Source organism: Nansenia antarctica (assembly GCF_963989245.1).
Source record: "Nansenia antarctica genome assembly, chromosome: 5".
Taxonomy (NCBI): domain Eukaryota; kingdom Metazoa; phylum Chordata; class Actinopteri; order Argentiniformes; family Microstomatidae; genus Nansenia; species Nansenia antarctica.
The window spans coordinates 10,039,379-10,063,763 of record NC_137690.1 but is presented as its reverse complement, the minus strand read 5'-3'; the positions used below and the strand labels follow the sequence as shown (position 1 = coordinate 10,063,763).

General features: G+C 43.6%; 1 protein-coding gene across 1 annotated transcript in view; it reads right to left on the bottom strand.

Annotated features, from left to right (window-relative positions):
* srrm4 (serine/arginine repetitive matrix 4) overlaps positions 1–12,825 on the bottom strand; it is a gene marked incomplete at its 3' end in the record, with an annotated part of 43,591 nt that extends 30,766 nt beyond the window's left edge. The window contains exon 1 of the mRNA XM_080530843.1: positions 12,647–12,825. Within this exon, the coding sequence (XP_080386969.1) occupies positions 12,647–12,780 (134 nt within the window). The 5' untranslated portion in view covers positions 12,781–12,825. The remainder of the gene's footprint in view (positions 1–12,646) is intronic.
* Positions 12,826–24,385: the final 11,560 nt, after the last annotated feature.

The window sequence follows — 24,385 nt, the reverse complement described above, 5'->3', positions numbered from 1 at the left end:
ACATACAAAATGGAATGTTATGCACAAGAAGGCAACAGCTATCACAGAGCTGCTGTATTGTAACAGTGATAAAACAGACTCTCAGGGTGGTCTGGTATTCATTCTAAATCTCTGAGGAAAAATAATGAATCATTCCCATTATGCAACGACATCCCACAAGATGCCTCAGGAATAGTATCCCCTGAGGGGGTTTTCTCTCGATCATTGTCATCTCAGGTTAGAGGTGAGCGGGGGGGTCTATGCTGGTTGGAGGTGAGGGAGGTCGATGTCAGTACACAGAAGGATCACCTCCCTGAGGGAAACGTTGGCCAATGAGACAATGACCTTCCGCTCGCTCCTAGAAAGTGGGGAGGGCGTGTCTTCAAGACGCCTAATAAATTGGCACATCTCACCTCCCCTACCTTCCATGTTATTTAGTGGGCCATCATACGGCGTATCATTAGCTTTTTATGTGAGGGAGGTTCATTCAATTTGCTGGGGCCCAATGAGAAGTTCGGTGCGTCATGTGCGAAGCCGTCTCAAGGACAAGTGAATTATTCTATTATCTTTAATGTGCTGCAGGTAAAGACACCCAGGCCCCAGGAGAGATTAGTTGGCCATGTAACTGTCTTTTGTGAATAAGTGATGGCGGTAGCTAATACAGTGTAAATGATTAATAGATGAGTAGTAGCTTTACTGTTTATGTTTACAGCGCCTTTCCTTCTGTTGTGAAATGATTTATTAGAAAGACATCTGGGGATCTGAGGTCTTAAACTGTTCTGTTCAATACACAGTGAACTAGATGAACAACAACAGCAACAGCAACACACCAGGCCAGCGGCCTTGTATTGATTTTCTGTTGTGTTTGTGTTAAAACCTAGAGAGAACACGGTATTATACTGTTATTAAAAGACTAATTAAAATCAAATCAAAGCCACATGACGTTCGGTGATTGGCTGAGTTAAAGAGTCGTCTAAGACGTGGTTTAAACCAAATTAGAAGATAATCCCCCCAACGCTGTCAAAGGTGGATTCCACATGCACTGCATAATTCAGTCATACATATTCGGTCTGAATAGAGGAGCTGGCCGTGCGCATACATTTAAGTAGGATGCACGGGGTTGGCATGCGATCCAATGATTCATTGAGTCAGGCTTTCATGTAGTTCAGCAGAAAATATAGTTCTGAAAAAAAATCTAAATTTCCAGGTCTGAAATACTGTACTGTGCTCTTGGTTTTGAATAAAATGTATTCATTTTGTAATCAAAATGTATTCATTTCCTGTTACAATGGGATAAGAGAAGCACTTGACAATTCTCATCCATACATTTGACTAGTACAACAGTATGAATCATATTCATTATTTTATACAGTAATGTAGCAGTATAACATTATTATGACAGAGGTCTAATTTCCAGCTACTCAACTCATTAAGTGTCAATTTCCAAGTTGATAACTCTCCTCCAGAATGTATAACTATGAGTTCAATAGGATGTGAAAGCCTGGCGCTCTCATTTAAATTCTGTGTGTAGGCTGTATGCTCTTAGTAACCCAACCTTGAATATGAGCTGCACAATGACATGCATTCCATATTTCATTTCCTTTCTTTGCCAGCTCTTTGAGAGACAGGTGAATGTATAAAGATATTGAATAAAGTATATGCTAAATAATCCCCAAGGTGAGAATCCTCTCAACTCCAAACAGTCGGTGTCAAAAACCCGACTACACTTTTCTGTCATCCCACCACATTACATGAAGATCCTCTGAGTGAAATCAACTCCCACAGGTTTTCAGATGCGAGCATGTGTTATGGATATACACTTAAATCTCTGCTTTCATCATGGAGATCCTGTAAGGGCATCACTGGGAGTGGAAATCAAAGTTATAGCGACAGAGAGAGAGAGACGAGGATCCCATGATGCATTCTGTTTCATGCCATACGGGCGAAGGATCGGCAGATGAAAGTGTGGGAGTTAAGAGGGTGGGTGGGTGGGGGGGGGGGGGGTGTCTCCACCGCGGGGTGATAATGAATAGGAGAAGAAGGTGATGAAGAGGCGACGTTGCGGCGGCTCAATGAGAAGTGATAGGGGAGACGCCGGGAGCAGCGGAGCCGTGCCTCGGCTCTAGACACTGATCCACAACGTCTTCATTCTGATGGAGTCTAACCTTGGGCTTCCTTGCCCTCCATCCCCTCAATCAGTGGCTGTGAAGTGTCAGTCAATCAGTCCGTCAGTCAGTAAGTCAGTCAGTCAGTCAGTCAGTAAGTCAGTCAGTCAGTCAGTCAGGCAGGCAGTCAGTGGACTGTCTGTTCAGGGATTTAGGGGGATAGCTATGGCCACTGCAACCATAAAAGTGCACTAGTGAGATCAGCCCTCCTCTCCTCGAACATACTAGCCGTAATCTCCACCTCTCCCAGGCTCTTCTCAACACCATGAAATGAAGTGTCATTGAGGCACTGACGGACGGGAGGAGAGAGAGAGCCATAGTGAAAGACTTGAGGAAGGAAGAAGAGTCATGTTCTGTTTATGAAGTGTTAACACTTCCCTTTAAATGGGTTTGTCTCCCCCTAGTAGCTATTCTCACTTTTCTTGGGCGAATTTTTGTCATGATTCGAATTGTGACTGATACAAATTGTTGTTATGATGGAATATGCTAGTTTAGCTTGTAGCAATTGGGTGTCATGGTGATTAAACATCATGTGAGACCATACTAGCATTATATCAAAATACACTGGACATTCTTAGATGTGTTAGCTAACAGAGGCTGCTTTCTTTTATTGTTATGTTATTAGATATTCTTTGTTAGATAATGTCTCTCCATTCTGATGTCTGGACAGTTATATGTGTGGATGTGAAACCATATCACACATTGTTTTTGTTCTCAGTGTCACCCTTTTCTAAGTCAATAAACCTGACATCCTGTCTTCAGACTCTTGGTGACAGGCAAGTGTTTACCTGTCTAGCTATGCTCAGCGATGAGTCATGAGGACAGTGAAGTGAATAATTATGTCTCTCCAGACCCTATAAGAGACCAGAGAGGAAATCTGGAATTATAAATCAACCAGGCTGCTATCTCGCCTCCTCTTGTTCTATTTTGTGATGATCGACTGTAAACCACTGAATAAAGTCCTTGTAATCAAAATAAACTGGAATTTCAATCAATTTGAGGGAGAAAGTGCATTTACTGTACTTCAAGGGCTTTGACTGTCAGATTATTAAAAAGACCTACAGTATATCTAGCCTCTGATACTTCTTGCCATTGATATCTAAGTCTATTATGAATGCCCTTTGGCCATCGTGGTGCAGAACTGTGCCAGCAGTCAAGACCCATTTTGTTTATGCAAATCATCACTTTAAAGGCCATGGTCACCCCACTCTCAGTACATATTTCAATTTCAATTTGAGAGGTCCAGTATAAACTGTAATCAACTCATAGCCAACATCGAATTTTCCTTAACAGCGAATGATGAATGGATGTCATTACGTTTTGGAATGTGTTTGTATTGACAGAAGCAGTGGGAGGCCATTTTGATATTATGCTTGTACATACAGTCAGATACCGTGGAAAGCAGTTCAGAGCCATAAATACAGAGAGTTTGGGGATTTTTTAAAGAACGAAACACATGTACAGTATGCTGCAGTGGAACTGTTACATTTATTTGAACTGCACTGGTGTACTGTATGACAGGGCTTTACTCAGAAAAGGACAAGAGAAGGGAAAAAGTCACATCACCAGTGCAGTTCAAATAAATGTAACAGCTTCAGAGAGAGAGAGAAAGCGAGAGAGAGAGAGAGAGAGAGAGAGAGAGAGAGAGAGAGAGAGAGAGAGAGAGAGAGAGAGAAAGAGCTTTGAACTCATTTAGATTGAGACAAAGACACCAGCCGATCGCTGTTCCCAGATCAAAGCTTAGAACATTAATTCTGAGGCTCTCCTCTTAGTCAGATCTAGGGTTTTGTTGCAACTTGATTTCCTTAAACTGTCTTTAGAATCAAAGAGAGTGCTGAGACAAAGCAATTCCATCTCTTTCACAAGGACACTGCAGAGGCCCCATTTTAATTGAAACCCTAAAATAACCGTTTAATTATAACACTATCTTCAAGGCTTTCAAGTTTTCAAATGAATTAAGAAAGAGTGTGATAAAAAAAAATGTACACCAAAAAAACCCTGAAATATATTACGATTACGTTACGAACTTTGGAAATGTAGTCTTCCTACTGGAATCTTCAACATTAAGCCATTGAAATTACACCTTCTTATACCTCCACTGTATTTCTCCCAGTGTGTTCCATAGCCTGTACAGGCAGTAAACCTGTCAGCTCTATTTTCCTAATCAGGACTCAACTGGATCTTCCGGCTACTGGAATGTCAGTCACAATAATGCTCATGCTATGCATCACCATGTAAGATGTATCTTTGTAGAATGAGCTCTTCCTCGAATCTCAGCTTCCCTATTCTCCCTTATCCATTCGCCATAGGACAACATTCTCTAAAGCTTAACTAGTTCAGCCTTTTTGTGTTTCCTCGTTTCATTTACCTTTGATTCATTATTACGGCAAGTCTCTGAGATCCTACTTGTCTTCATATATAACCGCGCATGTGGTGACGTGTTTTAAACCTAACAAAGCAGCTGTAGAGCTGTTGAAAAATGCCTCTTGAGAAAGCCTCAGAGACTGTGGTCACAGGGAGAGATATAGGGGCTGCTTATTCGGATCATTGTACAAAGCCTTGATGTAAAACAAATTGCGGAGGCATATGTTGCGTGTCATTTTAATTCATGTGTCTCTCTTATCGGCGGCCTAGAGCCTACTGTTGTTACTACAGTATGTTCTAGAAAAGAAACATAAGGAAATCCAAATTTAGGGCAGTAATACAAAGCGTTTATCTAACACAATCTTATGAGGTTTTTTTTCAATTAAATATAGACCCACATACAGAATGTTTTCGCCAGTGGCCGACTTTAGCTTTGCTCAGAAGCCGTGGAATAGATTTCAGTCTGAAAAACTGCTCCTTGTTGTTTCTGACTGTGACATTCCGTGTCAAGCAATGATCGCAGAGGTGAGAATGAGGAGGAGGATGATGGGAAGTGCGACTGGGAGGCAATTAATTCCACCTCACCTCATCTCTGATTGTGTTGTGCGGCGACGGCACTGAAAGAGTCCTCACCCCATACCCCCGCATCATGAATGCAAATGGCGGCCAATTTCACATGAATGGCAGATCGTCTTCTCTAATGAGGATGGGCAAGAGACGAAAATGAAAAATGAAGGAGGAGGCCTGGATGTGGAAGCCAGTCAGGCTTGAAATTATTTAATTTAAGTGATGAGGGTCTGACTTTAATAAGTTTGCATTTTAATAACAGCCTCCGATTGCTTTAGGGGGTCCAGCAGTCTGCTGCTGTAGCGTGCATGGCAAGAAAAGAAATCGGCAAGGTCCCCTGCTGGCAAGATGACAACAGACAATAACCTCAGACAAAACATTGAGAGCCTATATGTTATGAAAGCACAGCCTGTCTGCCTCTCTTGTCGGTGTTTGAACCTGTTGTACAGCAAACACTTGCTTTTTTTATACGCCTCTCTCCCAGATTTGAATCTACCACCGGGGAGATACGTTGTCAGCTTATTATGTGGGATTTTCATATTTTCCAATATGCCACCTCAGCTCTGTTGGATGCATATTTAATAAGGCTTGCATCTCTGTGCAATCTTTGGCTGGGAGTCATTTCACTGCAGAGTCTTTATGAGTGATTGTGCTACCTCGTGGCAAGTTCCAGTTGGATGTAGCAATAACCATCTCTCTTTCCGCCCAAAGCAACGCAGATCTTATTACGATTATGACTTTTTCACTGCACCTTCATTTGAGACCTGCCCCACTTTATCATGTTAATTCAGGCTCATACAAGTGAAAGTGAGGGTTTCTTCTTTTTACAAATGGAGGATCGATGCAAATAGTTCTGGAATGACAGTTTGACAACCATAAAAAAAAAAAAAAACTGCCTCAGATTTTGGTTGTGACAAAGCCCGGGGAAATGATGCTGAATTATTGGCACTCTGCATCTGTTTGGGTTTAGGTGGGTTTCTTAATCCCAACCAATCCCCTTTCGCAACGGTGGATTGTGGTGTGTGGTGGTGTGGATTGTTTCTGTGGAGGATAGGGAGCAGTGTGCTGGTTCCAATACCTGGGCCGTTCTTGGAGATGGGAACACTGAGGCTATGAGCCAAGCAGGGGTGCCAAACGGGACAGTGGGAAAGCACTATTTGAGACCGCTACTTTGGTTTTGTCCTTTCGTGCTATTCACCTAATTTTGAGAGCATGGTGTAAACTGACATCAGTATAGTACAGAAACCAGCCCCTCGTTGTTGATTAATTCCTCTGGTTTGTAAAGATCTCATGACCAAGCATCCCCCTCCTTGGCAGAGCACTATCAGCTGTAATGAATGGCTTAAAGGAAGAGGTCATTTTTTACTGTCAGTAAGATAAACTACCTTCCATTCAATGCAATATCAGTTAAGGACAAAAAGGCTGATTCACCTAATCTCTCAACTTCTATCCATTATTAGTCCATTCTCCAGTAAGCATTTCACTGTGTGCCAAGATTTCTCTGAAAAGTTGCATAGTAATAAAGTTGAGTGTTAGAATACACAAGTGAAGTAAGGACTTTTTCAAAATGGTTTTAAGTCAGTGTAAACAGTGTCCTCTCTCCTCTCCACAGCATGTACTGTACACTGTCTGACAGTAAAGTCTGACTCTGAACCAGCCTCTCTCTAGGGGGGCCAGACGCTCATTTTCCCCATGCAGTGCAGCCTCCTCCGCTCCATAATGTTGACATTAACTGTATTGATCGGCTAAACCACTTTATTAAAAGTCCAGCTTGATTCGCCTCTCTGACTCTCTCTCTCCCTCCTGTCTCTCTCTCTCTCCCTCCCGTCTCTCTCTCTCTCTCTCTCTCTCTCTCTCTCTCTCTCTCTCTCTCTCTCTCTCTCCTTTTTCCAGGGTTGTTCTTTTAACGTATTGGGTGACAAGCTAGTGCTCTTCATTTACCACATCTGTCGCATGCGGCTTCAAATAGCTTTTATGCTCTGACTGACCGCATACAGCTCTCCCCTGGCTTTTCTTTAAAAGAAATGTGCTGTTTATCGTTAATTCTGAGAGGGCTGAATCAGAGAGCAGCAGTATGCCATTGAAATCACATTTGGCCAACACTGACGGAATGCATAAATCACTCCAATAATTTCAGTTTGGCGTAGAGGGACGAGGGGGGGGGGAATCTGTGAGGTGTAACCGTTTGTGAGTCCGGGACAGGAAGAAATCGCTGTGTCATTTTGATAACTCCTTTTTTGGGGGAAAGACATTTGTGAACACATTAAATATATGCTGTATGTTTCTTAATGGAAAACACGAGCACTGGCCATTTTATTTCCTCAAGCATCAACTATGGGCAGCAAGTGCACTCATGCAAAACTGCAATCCAAATATAGCTCTGCAATACGAATTTCCAAACATTTAAATTAAAATGTTCCCTAAGGTGAAACGGTCAGAAAATATATATTTTTGTTGGGATTAAGATCTCTCTCTCTCTCTCTCTCTCTCTCTCTCTCTCTCTCTCTCTCTCTCTCTCTCTCACCCTCTCTCTCTCTCTCTCTCTCTCACCCTCTCTCTCCTCTCATCGTCTGAAATGTTTCTGCTGCTGCTGCTGCTGTTAGATTATGGAGGAATTACCGTTCTGGGCCCCCTAGGGTCCAGCATATCAGGCGCTCTACAGTCCTGTGATGGCAGCTCTGTAGCAGCCTTAGCCAGAGGGGCTTACAGCCACAGTAGCCTCTGAGTCATCTGAGCTGGAGAGAAAAACCACGCAACAGCATGTCCCTCATGAAACAGTCCACACAACTCCGACTGGGTTGTGGGGACACAGAGGCGGAGTGGTTACGATCCAAATAAGATTGTGCAGGGTTCCATCTAGGTTTAGGACAGTCACATAGGGTGAATGAGTGGATATATGTGACAGCAGCTGTTGAAACCGGCAACCGACCATATGTTTGCACTTTTATTCTGATGTAAATTAATGTTGTAAATAATTCTTTTTTAATAAATGTTGTTGAAAATCAATGACACACTCAGTAGTCAAGCCAAAATATTGCAATGCAATGGAATCGGTGAGTAATCCCCACTACTACCTAGTAAGTGTAGAGTAGTGGGGATTACTGCACCGAATCCAAGCGAGTGTGTCACTGATTTTCACCAACGTTTTTCAAAAGAATTTCTGAATAAAAGTCAACATTTTGATTGGTTGCCGACTTGTTCCCGCTTTCACCAGCTGCTGTCACATATACATAAGACTTCACATAACTCAGTCTGGAATTAGGGGACTGGAATGATACGGCATGGAATGGTACGATCCAGGAACAGGAAGTGGTTATAAAAACACAGTGTCAGCTTATGGAAGGAGAGCTTCCACAGATGATAACCACATTTGGTTCCTACCATTATGTCCCTAAATGTGGCTTGAAATGGAGTTTACAGATTACTGAAACCAACCGACTTTGACTTTACCCATAAGGTGCATATGATAGGCGTCGTTAAACCAGAATCCTAAAACCTGGCCTCGTCAATGACCCAGGGTTGTTCCCAATCACTCAGTATAGAAACCAAACTTGCATGTGTGATCACAGTATTATAACATCTACTCAAATGACTATGTAATCTACTTTCACGGGGTCAAACCATGGTAGGACACTAAGGTAGCCAGCAATAGCATACATTCTCTTCTGATCATAATGGGTCTATACTCTGGTCCTCTGTGGTGCTAACAACACTTGGGTTGTGGGTTCGACTCCTGCTGGGACCATATATACTGAAAAATGTATGCAATCAATGTAAGTCGCTTTGGATAAAAGCGTCAACTAAATGGCATATATATAGCAAGGAGAGGCCCTGGAGGGGCGCTTAGGTGGTGTAGCGGACTAAGCGTTGACCACGTAACCGCAGGGTTCCCGGTTCGATTCCGGCCGCGGACATATCCGGCACGTCATCCCTTCACTCTCTCACCCATCCTTCCTGTCAAATCTCTACTATCTCTATCACAATAAATAAAATAAAAAATAAAAAAAGGAGAGGCCCTGGAGGCAAACTGAAGTTGGATATTTTTCAAGTTCACACTGCTGTTAATTGGATTGTACAAGCTGCCAGTCCTCCGGTCTGTCTCACTAGATGTCTATACCGTCTTCTTCATTCGCTCTTCAAAACACCAAAACACCAGAAGTGTGGTGTGATATTCCAAATCCACCTGCAACCTTACTCTGTATAGTGTGTCAGGAGGAGATGCTGTACAGGTGCTGTATATCCTTTGATTCTTCTGTGAAAATCAATATGAAATCAAATCCACTCTGGACATAAAAGTGGTTGTGTTTCTCAGTACCTGCTCAGAGACTGCATCATCTGAGACAACATGCCTGAGCAAGCTTCATCTTATAAGAGCTCGGGTAATGGAATGACTGTTAGCACAAACAGGGAATGATTAAACCAGCTGTGAAATGAAACAGAATACACTGCCTCACTAACCGATACTCACCGATACTCAGGAGAGACAGAGAGAGGGAGAGAGAGAGGGAGAGAGGGAGAGAGAAAGAGAGGGGGGGGGGGCAGGGCAGTGCTAGTACTGTACACTCCAGCATAAGCCTCACATCTATCACTGAGTCATCAGAGTCATTCCAGAGAGAACTGCCCCATCCCACAGGAATAGCTTACCACTCTTGTTTGTTTTACGTTTTGTCTGTGAGAGACTTGATTCCCCCGTTCATTGACTGCTACTTTGGGTCTTTACAGTATGTGCTAGAAAGTGTATTCTCCGTGTCTATGTCTGATGATACAAGTCCCCTCAATCCCTTTACTCTCTTCCCCGTTAAACCAGCATCTGCTTAGGTAAGAGGCTAATCCGACCCCCGCGCCCACCCCTGCTACGCACTCTCTCCTGCCTGCCATCTGGCTCATAGCTGGACATGTCCTCACATTAGCACCCGCAAACACACACACAAACATACAGTACACACTCACACACACACACACACACACACACACACAGACACACAGACACACAGACACACACACACACACACAGACACACACACATACACACACACACACACACACACGCACACACACACAGACACACACACACACAGACACACACACACACACACACACACACACACACATAAACCATGACAGCTCAAATCTCTTGCACCCCCCGACTGAACTGGCCTGCATTTTTAATGAAGAGCGCCCCGTGAACAAAACAGCTTGCAGGGCTATAATGGCTTTGGGCAAGCCCCTCCAGCTGTAGAGCCAGTGAACTCATCCCTTCCTCTGCCCGGGGGTGAAAAGAATAAGAGGGGGAGGAGAGAGAGGAGGAGAGAGGGAGTGACCCTCTCTAATTACTCCTCTGTGACTCTCAAGCCCCAGTAACGTTTGGAGAATGAAAAGACCCCCCCTACACAAAAGGGAAAAAAAGGACAATAAAAAAGAAGGAGTAAGAGATGCTGATTAGACATGAAACATCTCTCTCTCCCGCCTCTTTTCCCCTCTCTCGCTGTTCTACATTGCCCTGGCATTTATTAGGATTGTTCATCAGCCCCTCAGTTATCCACAGTGAATAATGATGTTTCTCTTAGAGAGAGAGAGAGAGAGAGAGAGAGAGAGAGAGAGAGAGAGAGAGAGAGAGAGAGAGACAGAGAGACAGAGAGAGACAGAGAAGCACGGGAGAGAGAGAAACTGAGAAAGAGAGAGAGAGAAAGAGAAAGAGAAGGCATAGGCCTGGGGCCATGTGTTCTGATGGACTAAGCATTCCCGAGTTACAACCGGAGTGTGAGGCTAAATCAACACAACACTGCAGGAGGAATGGGGGGGGGGGGGGGGTGGGGGGACGATGCTCCTCTACATTCTCTGGGTGTTGTGAGCATTGTTATTTACTTTTTTTTTTTTACTGTGCCATCACATTTGTGTTGAGCACATCGCCCCATTTCGCTCTGCCAGTGATCAACCGGGAAGGGGGGTGGGGGGGGGGAGAGACCGAGGATGATGGAAATGAAGTGTTGGCTTCTTCACAGCCGGAGCTGGTCGGGCGAATTAGCAACATTTGTTGTGTTGGAAATGTGGCTGTCATCTCCCCATGATGCACCCATCAACGTCAATGTCAGAGCGAGAGAGAGAGAGAGAGAGAGAGAGAGAGAGAGAGAGAGAGAGAGCGAGAGAGCGAGAGAGAGAGAGATAGATAGAGAGAGAGAGAGAGAGAGAGAGAGAGAGAGAGAGAGAGAGAGAGAGAGAGAGAGAGAGAGAGAGAGCGAGAGAGAGAGAAAGAGACGCTGGAGGATGTGCTTTATGGAACAGCTAAAACAGAAGAGACAGATTCCTCTATGTTTAAGATCTCTGCTCACCCCCGATATATACTGTTCTCTTGAAAGGCAGGAGTAGGACATTGTTCCATTCTTTGTGTGTCCTGAAATAGAACTAAGTCCCTTCATGTCCCCTCTCCTTTTTTTTTCTACTGAAGGACAAGCAGTTGTTATGCCGAAGCAATGAACTGGATTTGATCAAGTGACTGAGTCTGTGTGGGTGGTATTTGTAGACACAAATAATAACCCATGACCACGCCATGTGTTGGCTTACTGTACGAAGCACACTTTTCATTTCTGACATATTCCATGGTGCAGCGTTTGGTTGCCCTACCCATGCCGGCGAAATGAATCATTTGAATCCTCACTGCTAATTTCACGTAAGAGTGAGCTGACAGTGAATGCCCAAACACGATCATTATAAAAGGTCATCCGAGCAAAAACCCACATGACTGTGTAGTCATGGCTTCTGTTCTGTTGCATTCAGAGCTGGCAAAGACAGTGTGTGTTCCTGTGAGTTAGGGCCACATCCACTGCTGCTGATGTTTAACACAACCCGCGTCAGACAGACGGGGCCGACACGATAAGGGATGCAGACAGGTTGTCCAACCCGGAGGGATGTGGGCTGATTGAAGGGAAGGGAGCGGCGTAGGGATAGAAGGGGAAAGAAGTGATCGGGGTGAAGGAGGGCACATTACTCCTCCTTTTTAACCCTCCTTCCCTGCCAACTCTGAGAGCTGATCATACAGCGGGTAACCTTTGCGGAGATGACAACGGGCAGGACAACATGACAACATGGGCACACAGACGGTGGCATGCGGCCATGGCACTGAAAGGGACACGTCTGACATTAGAGGCACAATGAAGCTATCTAGCATACGTAACCTTTAAAGGGTGACAATTACTGAAGCCTATATTATTTCATGCCTGCTGTGTGTGTGTCTCCCTTTGAGTGACGTGCTCCGCTCTTTTACATGTCAAATAAACAAGCAGTATGCAATCTGCATGCAGCATAATATTATGCTCAGAAAATGTTTTTAAGCGCGAAAAGAACCATGGAAATAAAAAATAAAAACCTCAATCAGTATGATGTTGGACAGATCTGCTGTTCTGTGTAAGCATCCAACCACCTGTCCTCATGGTGAGCGATTAAGCAACAGCCAACAGACAAAAACTAATAACATCATATTTACAATATCTCTGTGTTCACCAATATCAACTACTATACGAAAAGTAAGCATCAGTAACGCACAAAGTGTAAAGAGAGAGAAAGAAAGAACTCACTTGATCACTCTCCTCCTGGCCGTGATGCTGGCCACGATGATGCTCTCCGGTCTGGGGGTGGCCACCGCCTTAAAGGTCCCCTTCCAGAACCTCTCAAACAGCTGCTTCTCTCCCTGGTACCCCAGGCTGGCCATGCTGCCCGTGTCGTCTCCCAGTGGGGAGAGAGGGGCACAGGGGGCCAGGGAGAAGAAGGTGCAAGGGGGCTGGAGGGGCTCCAGGGCTGCCACTTGCTCCTGGTAGTGATACCTCACTCACTACCTCTTCAGCCTAGACCGCGGAGAGTCTATACAAACATATACGCACACGTGCGCGCGTAAGATCGCACACGCTGAGAGAGGAGCTCTGGAGCTGTCCAAGGTACTGAATCCACACTGGTTTACTTGTAGAGCAGCCCAGGAAAACACGGGAAAACACCACACTCACACACACACACACACACACACACAGCAAACACCTCTTCTCCCAGAGTAGGTCAATGTGTCAGTGCTGCTTCTCCTTTGCCGTCTTCCTTCTACGGGAGCATGTGGGGTAGGACAAAGGCTGCCTCTACAACGGCAGGCTGCTTTTTGTTCTCTCTGGAGGAGGGGGGGTGGAGGGGTGGGGGTGGTGGGGGGGTTGTGTTTCTGTCTCTCTCTCTCTCCCTCCCTCTGTCACATCTGCTGCTTCTTGCTTCTGTTGCTGCGGCTGTAGCCTCTCCTCTCCTCCCTCCTTTCTTTCCTTCCTTATCTCCCTCCTCCCTGTCCCTTCTGTGTCAGTCTTCAGTTAGAGCTGGGGTGGCTCACAGGCGGTAGGTATAGAGGACAGACAGAGCATCCTCTTCCTCCTCCTCCTCCTCTTCCTCCCTGGTCGTGGCTAGGAGGAGTGAGTGACGGACCGGGTTCTCTCTCTTGTTGCTGGAGCACTCAGGGAGCCATGAGGGGACCCATGCACACACACCGGCATGAGGACGAGGTCTGAACGAACGCTGAGGCGAGTGTGCGACTATGTCTGTGACTGTGGGCGGGTGTGAGTGTGAGTGTGTTTGAGCGTGTATGAGTGTGTGTGTGTGTGCGGCTTGTGTGTGTGTGTGTGTGTGTGTGTGTGTTCAAAGTGAGTGAGAAGCCCAGCTGACAGCGGCTTGTTTTGTCTCGCTCAGCCTGTGACGTTGTGGCTGGGGGCAGGTCAGGGGGAGTGGGACACCTTTGCTTTTCCTCTCCTCTCTTTCTCCCTCTCTCTCTCTTTATCTCTTTCTCCTCTCCCTCCCTTCTTATTCTCCTGCTCAGTCTCATTATTTCCCTCTTTCTCTCTCTCTCTCTCTCTCTCTCTCTCTCTCTCTCTCTCTCTCTCTCTCTCTCTCTCTCTCTCTCCCTCTGACCCCCACTCTATGGTGATCTCTTGCTCAAACTTTCACCCTCGTCCCCCATTCCTCCCATTCTCTTATTCAATCTCTCTCTCTCTCTCTCTCTCTCTCTCTCTCTCTCTCTCTCTCTCTCTCTCTCTGTCTCTCTCTCTCTGTGTGTGTGTGTGTGTGTATGTGTGTGTGTGTATCTTGGACAAAAGGCTGAGCCGGTTGCCTTCATCAGCATAACAAAAGGTTGGGTTTGTGTGAGGAGCAGCCGGTGCATGTGCCTGACACAATGCCCCCAGGGGTTCAGCGCGCACACACACACACACACACACACACACACACACACACACAGCCAACCCGCTCCTCCAGATACACAACACGACGCAGCCTGTTCTCTCCTCTCCTCTGTCCCTGTCCTCACCCCCTCTGTCTTCATGCCTCTATCCTCAACCGTCAGTCCTCATCCCTCTGTCCCTCAGTGTTCTCCCCCACTCCCCCAGCTACACAATACCCCTACTCCTCTCTGACCTCTCTACGCTCTCCTGTCTACCCTCTCTACCCTCTGTACCCACTCCTTCCTACCCTTTCTCCCCCCCGCAGCACATTTCAGCTGTCAATATCCCAGACAGCTTTGGAGTTGATCGTTTTTTGACAGTGTGACCATCTTTCGAACCTATCCAGATAAAGTGTGACCTGGTTCCTTAAGTAACACAATTATTAGGATACTATTTGTGATTATAAATCGTATTCCATCAACGTCGCTAAAGGAAAATCCAGGCTTATTTTTGATAACTCTCGCAAGCCTGGATGTTCCTGGAGCGATGCCTGGATGTTCCTTTAGCGATGTTGATGGAATGAATGAATGAATGAATGAATGAATGGACTTTATTGTCATTGCTACAGTACAGGTACCAAACAACGAAATGTAGGAGGGGTGGCTCCCCTGGTGTTAGGAAAGGGAAGAAAAAAAAAGAAAAAAAAAACTTTAAAAAAAAAATCACAAGAAGGGAAGGAGCTGGTTTACATAAATAAAGGCTATGTACACAATCCACTGTACTATACTGTACAGATAGACGACTAGGGTTGTCATATTGCACAATAGTATTGTTTCACGTTATTTATATATACCCCCCAGGTGACCTTTCTTCTACTTCAGTAAACTAAAGAGTCATGGGGCTCTATTTTTGTCAGCCGGCGCAAAACTGACGCAAGTCCACATGCAGGCGCTAACCTCAAGCAGGTCCACATGCAGGCGCTAACCTCAAGCAGGTCCACATGCAGGCGCTAACCTCAAGCAGGTCCACATGCAGGCGCTAACCTCAAGCGCTATCCTGCCTGCACTCAGCTGGGTGGCGCAACGGTAAACAAGGCGTGTTCATGACAATGAGCCAATCAAGTGTCATGAGGTGCGCTGAAGAATTCTGGCGCTAATATTTCAGACACACTCCATAGTGCCACTGCCAGCTCCCCCGTTTTTTCGCTGACTAGTTTTTTCAGCCGTTAAAATATAGCCCATACTCTGTTGAACAGCCTCCTCCTCTAGCCTAATATGTATGCATAGAGGTACTTCAGAGCCAGAGCTCAGCTTAGATTAATAATGCATATATTAGGCGATAACATGAAAGTTGATGTATAACAACACTAACCACTTAATGATAAGTGGGCTTCTCATCAGTGTGCTTTGAATAAAGATGGACTTTCCAAGCACTTAAATTAAACCAGCGGCCAACTGAAGACCTGGCCAGCACAGTGAAGTATAACAGTTCAATTATAGGATGGGATATGAAGAAAAAAAAAAAGTTTTTGGCTGCCAGTAAAGTTCAGTTTATCTTCGAGAGCAGTGTTGAGGGCTAACGGACAGATTGACATTTGTGTTTTGAGTGTTTGCACCAGGTACAGACTCCATCTGTTTTTCAGAGAGAGAGCGATAGGTATAAAAGGTGGATCACATTGGTAATACACATTGGTAGTTCATTAAAGTAGATTTAATTCTCATGTTACCTAGTTTCAGTGTTTTATCCCAAACAGACGAAACAGCCTCAGGCTGCTGGTGCCCTTGCTTGGTAAATATCTCTCTAAAATATCTAAATAGTAGAACAGCTTCTTGTTGCACTGGGCGGGATGTCACTATAACTGTGAGGCTAAGCTTTTGTACTTACCTGCGCTGTCGTTCCTGATGAATCAGTAACTGTTACATGTTGACTCACTCCAACTGAGGACCAATTTATATTATTCATACAAGAGAAAATCAAATCAAACAGCAGGGATCAAGGTCATTTGTTAAATCTAGATTGCTTTTGGCTACGGGAGATTTTGCATTGGATGACGATGACAATGATTGTCATTATTACATCAAATGAAAATGTTTAGACTTGTTTAATGTTTATATTAGCCTATATTTAGACCTATTCAGAAGGACTAATATTGACAAACATATCATATTTATTTTTCTTTGAACCATGAAGTTCCTGCACACATGGTTATATAGTTTGTAGTAGTGACATTTCTTATCTTATCCACTCATGTCTGTATGGTGTCTGCCATCAGGGCCGGCCAGTCTATGCAGTTGCTTAGGGCCACAATGCTAGAGGGGGCCATACTTTAGCCGTATATTTAACACAAGCTACCACCCGTCAACAAAACACCCGTCAATGAAAAAGTCTGCTAGCAAAACAACCCCCCCCCCCCCTTAGTTGCCTATAAATGGTCAGTGAAACACCCCCAAATTAATATGAATCTATACTGACTGCATGACGACAATGATGGAAAATCCCGACAGAGAAGCAAAAAAGGGAGTTAATAGTCGTATCTGCCTGACTGAGGCATCGAAAACGGAATCAGTTTAAATGTTATTTGTCCTACTGTTCACCTTTTTATTTATGAGAATTCATTTCATAACGTGCAATTATTGATTAATAATTACAGATCCAATTAAATATGATTCCTGATTAACACTAGAAGAGCCACGGTCATGTGTGAGTAAACATGTTTTTATATCTTTGCACTCAATCAAATTTCAGGACCCTCCTTTCATGACTTTTCTTAGATATGTGCGTTCTACCACCCAGTATCCTTAATTTTTTTACATTCACTTACAAAATCACATCAGGATAACTTGTATAAAGCTATTTTGCATTTTTTCTGTGTAGGAGGCAGGCTAATTTACAAGAGGCGCCATCTAGTGATCTGTGTGTGTCAGTAGCAGTTTTCCATTCTAAAGACTATGGTCATTTGACCCCAGAGGGGGCGCTAAGAGTAGGTGAACATGGCGCGGCTTCCTAGTGTTAAACTTGTACAACATATTTGAAGAGTTGCAAAAAAATATATCTCTGTTTGTATTTATCCTAAATCATGTTTTTAAATTATTTTTTATTATATTAGATTCTACTTTATTCTCATTGACAGAGTACAAGTACTAAGACAACGAAACGCAGTTTGGCATCTAACCAGTGCATAGTGCAAAAGCCATGAATGTATGGACATGCGAATAGAGTCACAGTTGCTCATTTCTCTGTGCCTACGCATGGGTCCGAGTGTGCGTGGAGGAGCACACATTTTCATGCGTCAACGTTCCGTACACATGCTTTTTTGCATATGCAACGTTTATAAATGACCTCCTGCTGTAGCAGCCTGTCTAATAATGCATCTCTTCACAATGACTTTGCAACAAATCCTTCAAGAAAGCTATGCATTGGTTGATGACCTACAGTATAAGGTAACGGTAACAAAACTGTTCAAATGAAGTGAAGTCCAATCAATAACTATGAATATTTTCTGTTATTTTAAAACTTAAAGGACTTTTAATGTAAGTTAATTAAAAATAACCTGAATTATTCCACATTGTTTAACCTTGTGCTAATATACTTCATTTATCACCTGTTTCACCAGCAGTTTGACATTTTTGACAGCCTTGGAATAATGTTACTCTAGCTCCGCTTTCAATTATTCACAAAAAATGACTTTTAAGCAGTATATAGCAAATATTCCTATGTGGTGCATAAATGACCTGCAATGGCAGAGCATCCAGCTCTGCCGGGTTGCAGTCCCTTTTGCTGCCTCCTTGAGGTCTTTCTCTCTCTGCTTTGATCTCCTCTCTTTTGAAGGCATACTGTAAGCACCCAAAAATAACAATTAGGCTACATTAAAAAAACGTTATTATATTACCCAATTAGGACATTAATTCAAGTTAGCATCTCATAACAACATAGCCCAAGGCGACTTCTATCAGCTTTCACTAACATTAGTTGGTTGAAAATTCAAATTCCCAACATATTGACTGTAAGCAATGTATAATCTAGCATGATTCCGGGAAGGGCTGATCGCGTTTTGAAGAAAACATGAGAAAACATATGCATATAAGGTTGATTGGGGGCCGATAGGAAATTCTTACACAATATGAATGTTGCCTATTGTAACCATATCTTGTCTGTGAGCATTGACTCATCATAACAAGACTACAATAGAATAATATGAATCGTAATAGAATGCAATACTTACCTGATGGCTGTAATCTATAGGCTAATAGCTAGGCTAGCTAGGCTTTCTTTTTTTCCCCATTGGGATATTGTATAGAATGTAGAAAGTGGATTTGCATTTTTATTCAGATCCATATTCACATTAACATCACAGAGACAGACAGAGGAACACTGTACTTACAGGATAGAGAAAAGCGTTAGTAGCTTTATCAGAAGCATTGGATAGAACCAGCAAAACAGTCGATCTCCCAATGTAATTACCCCTCATACGGCAGCTTATACCTCTCTTCCCTCCCTCCAGGTAGAGAGATAAAATAAAGATTATCCTTCACAAGCCAAACCTGAATACATTTTTCCACTCATCGCCATAGAAACAAGCAGTTATGCACGCCAGGAGATGATAAGAATGTGAACATGTTCCAGTTTTTATTCAGAATTTCTCGATGTATACCACAGCCAACATAACACTTATGTTGATAAATTGGGTTGCGATTAGTTGCAGGTAGTTGTCCTTCATTCAAGGAATGCAGTTGACGCATTTGCATGTCCTTCACTCCCCTGTACAAAAGATGTGTCCCAGAATAAACCTAGTACTGTATATTAGTCAAGAACATTGACAGTGTGTCCACTGTGAGAAGAAGACATTTCTTGCCTTTACAGTATCTATATATCTAACAATACACATACAGTAGAAAGGTATAAATGTACTTTCTTTTGTACAGTGGTAGCAATGTCAAAACTGTACAATTTCTGACAAAAGTTACTAATACTTTTCATTTTATTGAAATGTCATAGAGTAGTAAGTAAGTAAGTAAGTAAGTAAGTAAAGCTTTATTTATATAGCACCTTTCATACAAGAAATGCAGCTCAAAGTGCTTTACAACAGGAATAAGAACAAAAATAAGGAATAAAAAACATATATAAAAACATATACATGCATAGAATGAATATAAAAGCAGGGGAAAACAGTAAAAAGAAAAGGTAAAGATCTAACTTTCCATATCCCTTTCATCTCCCTACCTTACAGTAGGGACAGTACAACAGATTTCTAGAATGTCTAATAAAAGGGTCAAAGATTCCAGAGCATCTCTGCAGCTGTCCTCTGAAAGCGTCCTTTTATTAGTCTCCACCCTCAACAGACAACTCCATCCCTCCTCTGTGACTGACATTAAAGGACATTCTATCAGTAATCAATACCACCTTATCCCCCTGAAAACAACGATAACTATCAAAGCACCCACATCTGATGAATGCCGGCGGCAGCAATTCGTTAATGACATGACCAGAAATCGTTGGACTTCCCAACATGTCATTCCTCAACCCGAGCCAATGACCGACCGTTCCAGGTTGACTTTGTGTTGAACTTCAGTCACTGTGACTAGAAGGCTTACAGCAGAGATGTGTAAAAAGCTGCAGGGAAATGTGAGGTAGTCTGTGCGTTTTTGTTGTTGAAGGGATCATTCAACTTTGCCACAGACTCAAACGGAGGCATCTCCCGCCATGGCGGTGCTATTCTACTAGCCTGGCACAACTACTGATAATGCGATAGCATGAATCACACTCATCTGGGGACAATCCTAACCTGCTTCTTCTTTAGGTAACACTCAGAGGTGTATATGTGACGGGTGCTGGTGAAACTGGTGGAGCTGGAATAAAAATGACTTTTATTCAGAAAAATGTAAATATTATATATATAAATACATTTTGTTGAAAATCAATGACACACTCGCTAATCAAGCCAAAACACTGCAATGCAATGGATTCGGTAAGTAATCCCCATTACCATACACTAACTAGGTCCATTGCATATTTTGGCTTGACTATATGATTTTCAACAACGTTGATTGATAATTTTTTTGGGATTTTCAACAACGTTGACATTTATTTACATTTTTCTGAGTAAAAGTCGTTGCCAACTTGTTCCCGCTTTCACCAGCTGCTGTCACATATGCAGTACATACAGTAATACATACAGTATAATACCAGGAACATGGAGAGGCCTCTGTGACTCTGTGAGGGGCCTCTGTGACTACACAGGGCAGGGCAGACAGGCATGTCCAACTGAGCAGCACAGCAACACAGGGCAAGGGTAAGAGGACACTCCCTTCCTCCCAAATTAAATCACTGTCAGTCAGGGTAAATAAACTCGGGGGGGAGCGGATCTGCTGAGACGAGGCCCTGTGTGAGTGTGGACAGAAGATAATGCTCATCTATAGTTATCGCCACTCGGCGGCCCCAGAAGATAATGTTGAGGTTTCGCCCTCTGATAGTTTCATCAAAGAGGATAGCCCCTCCCGTTGTGTTATGCACAGGCCCTAAACTGCTCTGGCAGTGTAGAGTGTAATCAAGATGGCCCAAGATGGTGTCTAGAAGTGTCCGGGATAAGGTGAGGAACGATCTCTCTTCTGGAACACCGGTTAAATGGCCTGTGCTTTCCTGACTATCTGAGAGATGGCACAGTTCCATGTGATGCAGTGGTAGCTTCACCTTGCAGCACCTGAAACCTAGAGCACCTGACCATGGAGACCCTTATCTATAAATACAGATGGCAATTAAGAGAAGGTGGGAGGTGAGGCACCTGCATGATCAGTTCATTTATAGACTGCTTGAGTCTGTACAAGCTGCTTTTTATTGAGCAGTGGAGACAGTCCCTCTCTCACTCTCTCTAGAAAGACAGAGGGGGAGGTAGAGGGAGGGGGGAAGGTAATTGACCTGGTACACTCTATTTATTTTGGCCAAATTGATTCTGCCCGTCAGCGAGGCCTCTCTCTTTCTCTCCTCCAGCTCCTCTCCTGGCGAGGGTTCAGCATATGGTTCTCTGCACTTTTCCTCTTATCTGTCATAACCGGTAGGTGGTCAGAAATGCAAGTCCAGACACCAACTGTCCTTGCTCTGGATTAGTCTGAGAATCTGATAGAAAAGATGAAAGGTTTTTTAACAGCGATGATATTGATCATGGGTTTGTAATTGACCAGTAATTACTAGCGGGTGATGAGATGAAAAGGATATCCATGAAATGCATGTAAATATGTATCATATCATATTTTCAGTGGAGTACAACTTAAGCCCCTTTCACACATACGAGCCTTCCCAGTAGACTCCATGCAATTTCCCGGGTCGGCTTAAGTGTGAATGCGACTGACCAGGAAAATTCAACCAGGCAATTACCCGAGTCATGTCCATGTATTTTTCCATGGAATTTACAGGGAAGCTACTGCTAAATATAATTACACAACTGGACACTACTTGACTGGACTATTTCCAATCATAGTGGAGGTATGATATATGGCATATATATAAATGTATCTGCCATATATCATACCTCCACTATATATATATATAGATATATGGTATATGGCAGTCTCACCAGCTCCACGGTTCTTTGGTGGAAAGGCATTTTTAACGAACTCCCAGCGAAGTCAAAACACGAAGATCTGAGCTCACTACCTTTTCCAGTTGAACATAAACTAAACAATTTCAATGCTGCTATTGTTTGCGAAGATCCTTACATCCTGCAATTTTCAAAGGAAGTTCTAATGTAGCCTACTGGAGACGTTGTAGTTGATCCCAAAGTCTGTTCAAGAATCGGAGAGACAAGAATCAGAGGAGATGGGAAATATAAAATAAACAAGATTTATTTGTAAAAAAGTAACAAACAGGTTTCCGAGAAACACATAAACAGAAATCTACTCTATAAAAGAAGAGCGCATGAATCTAATGTATTACAATAAAGGATAAAGTAACTAACTGACCAAGTGGTAGACAACTAACAGAGATCAAATGCAAATGAGAATAAAGTTACACAAAACAAAAAGACTAACAAACACAACCTGCCACACCACACCACACCACACCACACCACACCACACCACACCACACCACACCACACCACACCACACCACACCACACCACACCACACCACACCACACCACACCACACCACACCACACCACACCACACCACACCACACCACACCACACCACACCAGTAGTCTGGCCCACTGGCACCATTGCAGTGTCTCTCCCAGGCTTTTATCCTCCCTTCACCCTTGATTGAGGATTGGGCACACCTGTGCTCAATCAGGCCGTCACCATGGCAATAGGCAGGAGGAAGGACAATCACCTGGGAGAGAACACAAGAAACAAACAAAATACACAGGACCCCACACTACGGACGGAACACCAGGTAATTGCTAATTGGGTCACGTGTGAACGGTGAAAATGCCCGGCTGACACGGGTCGGGGATTCCATCCAATTTACAGGGAACTATGTGTGAAAGGGGATTACAGGCTCAAGGTTTCAGAGCCCAACACTGTATAAATCGCATGCATTAATGTTTAATTAATTAATTCCCTGTTATAAACCCTCAGAAATGCATATGAATATGAGATAAAATGCATACCATAAAAAACCCAACAAGAGCTTTTGAATAAAGCCCTAATGAGCTTCTACTGAGCATAAATAATCCCTGTTCCAGGCTATGTGCTGTACAGTCCATTTAATTGCATTACTTATCAACTTGTCAGAGGAATTGGAAGCTGGATGTATGAATTGCAAACAATATGTGTCTCTCGTGGAGGAAAAGTTTAATAACAATTGGAGAGAGAAAGAGAGAGAGAGAGGTGTGGGGTGGGGGGGGGGGCATTCTTAAGTTATCACAATGTACCTTCTGGGGCTGCCCTGCTTGCCACTGTCTTCATAGGCAGCAAAATCAATATGGCCGCTGGTCTGACCTGGTTCTAAAGCTACCCATCAGTCGATAGCCTCACTAAGCTCCTCAGAAGACCAAAGCTAAGCAGAGAGGAAAGAGAGCCCCATTTCTTTGAGATTGATACACTATTCATAAAGTCGTTCACCTTTTGTCTGGAATTGTTGTTGTTAATGTTCTTTTCTTAACTCAAAGGCATGTACTGTACTCACTCATGGGATTTGAAGCATGCTACTACAACTAAAACACTGCAGGAAAGGTAGTTAGGGATATTGAACATGGGGGGAAACATACCTCTAAAATAAAACAGTACATCTTGTGATAACATAATATAATGTTATTGTGCTGCAAGGTTGAGGCTTTCACATGTTTCTACCGTTAATACCGGTAATACAAGCAGGACTGTAAAATGTCATAGTGATAACAAACTTAATCTAAAGTGCACCAGCATTTTATTTTTTTTACATAGCTACTGTATTCCATTTCAGTCAGGTGTCCAAACGACTTGTTGTATGCTATGACTGTGTACAAGACGCCAGTGAACAGCATGCCCAGAGTCAGTCAAGGATGTTGTTATACAGCATGTTTCTCAGATGACGTCTGACGGCCCATAAATGGGTCTCCCAGAAGAACTATTGTGACAAATATCCTCCTCTATCTTTGAGGACATGGAGTGGTTAACCTGAGAGTGAATCAACCAACAAATATGGCCTCGAGTTTGCGGCGGCCCTCATGTCAATCTATACCACTCAAACCCCCCCCCCCCCCTCCCCCACCGAGCTGCAGCTGAAATGCGAGGTAAAAATGTCAGGTTCGCAATCTGCAATAACAACATGATATAAGAATGATTCTTACTTATGCGACTGTGAAATTTACTCTTATGCAAGTGGCCTAGTTGTGAGGGGCTCTGTGAGGGCACAGTGTGCCAGTTTCCTGAGAGCAGTGAACAGAAAGTAAAGAGATGTCGGGGGAAAGTGAGGAGGATGTCTTGATCAGACCAGACCTCTTCTAATTGATGAGTCCCCATCCCTGAGTGCAGCCCAGGCCGGCTCGTTATTATATGGGACGTACTTCCATGTAAGAAGGGCTCGCTAGTAAAGTACTCACACCAAGGATGGCCCTTTAGAAATATCAGTGGAGGGCAAACTGCTTTTATCTAGTTGCAGTGGTTTTTCACTCAAATACGTCAATTGGTAATGGAGTGGTACACCTGTAGCTGCTGGAAATGAC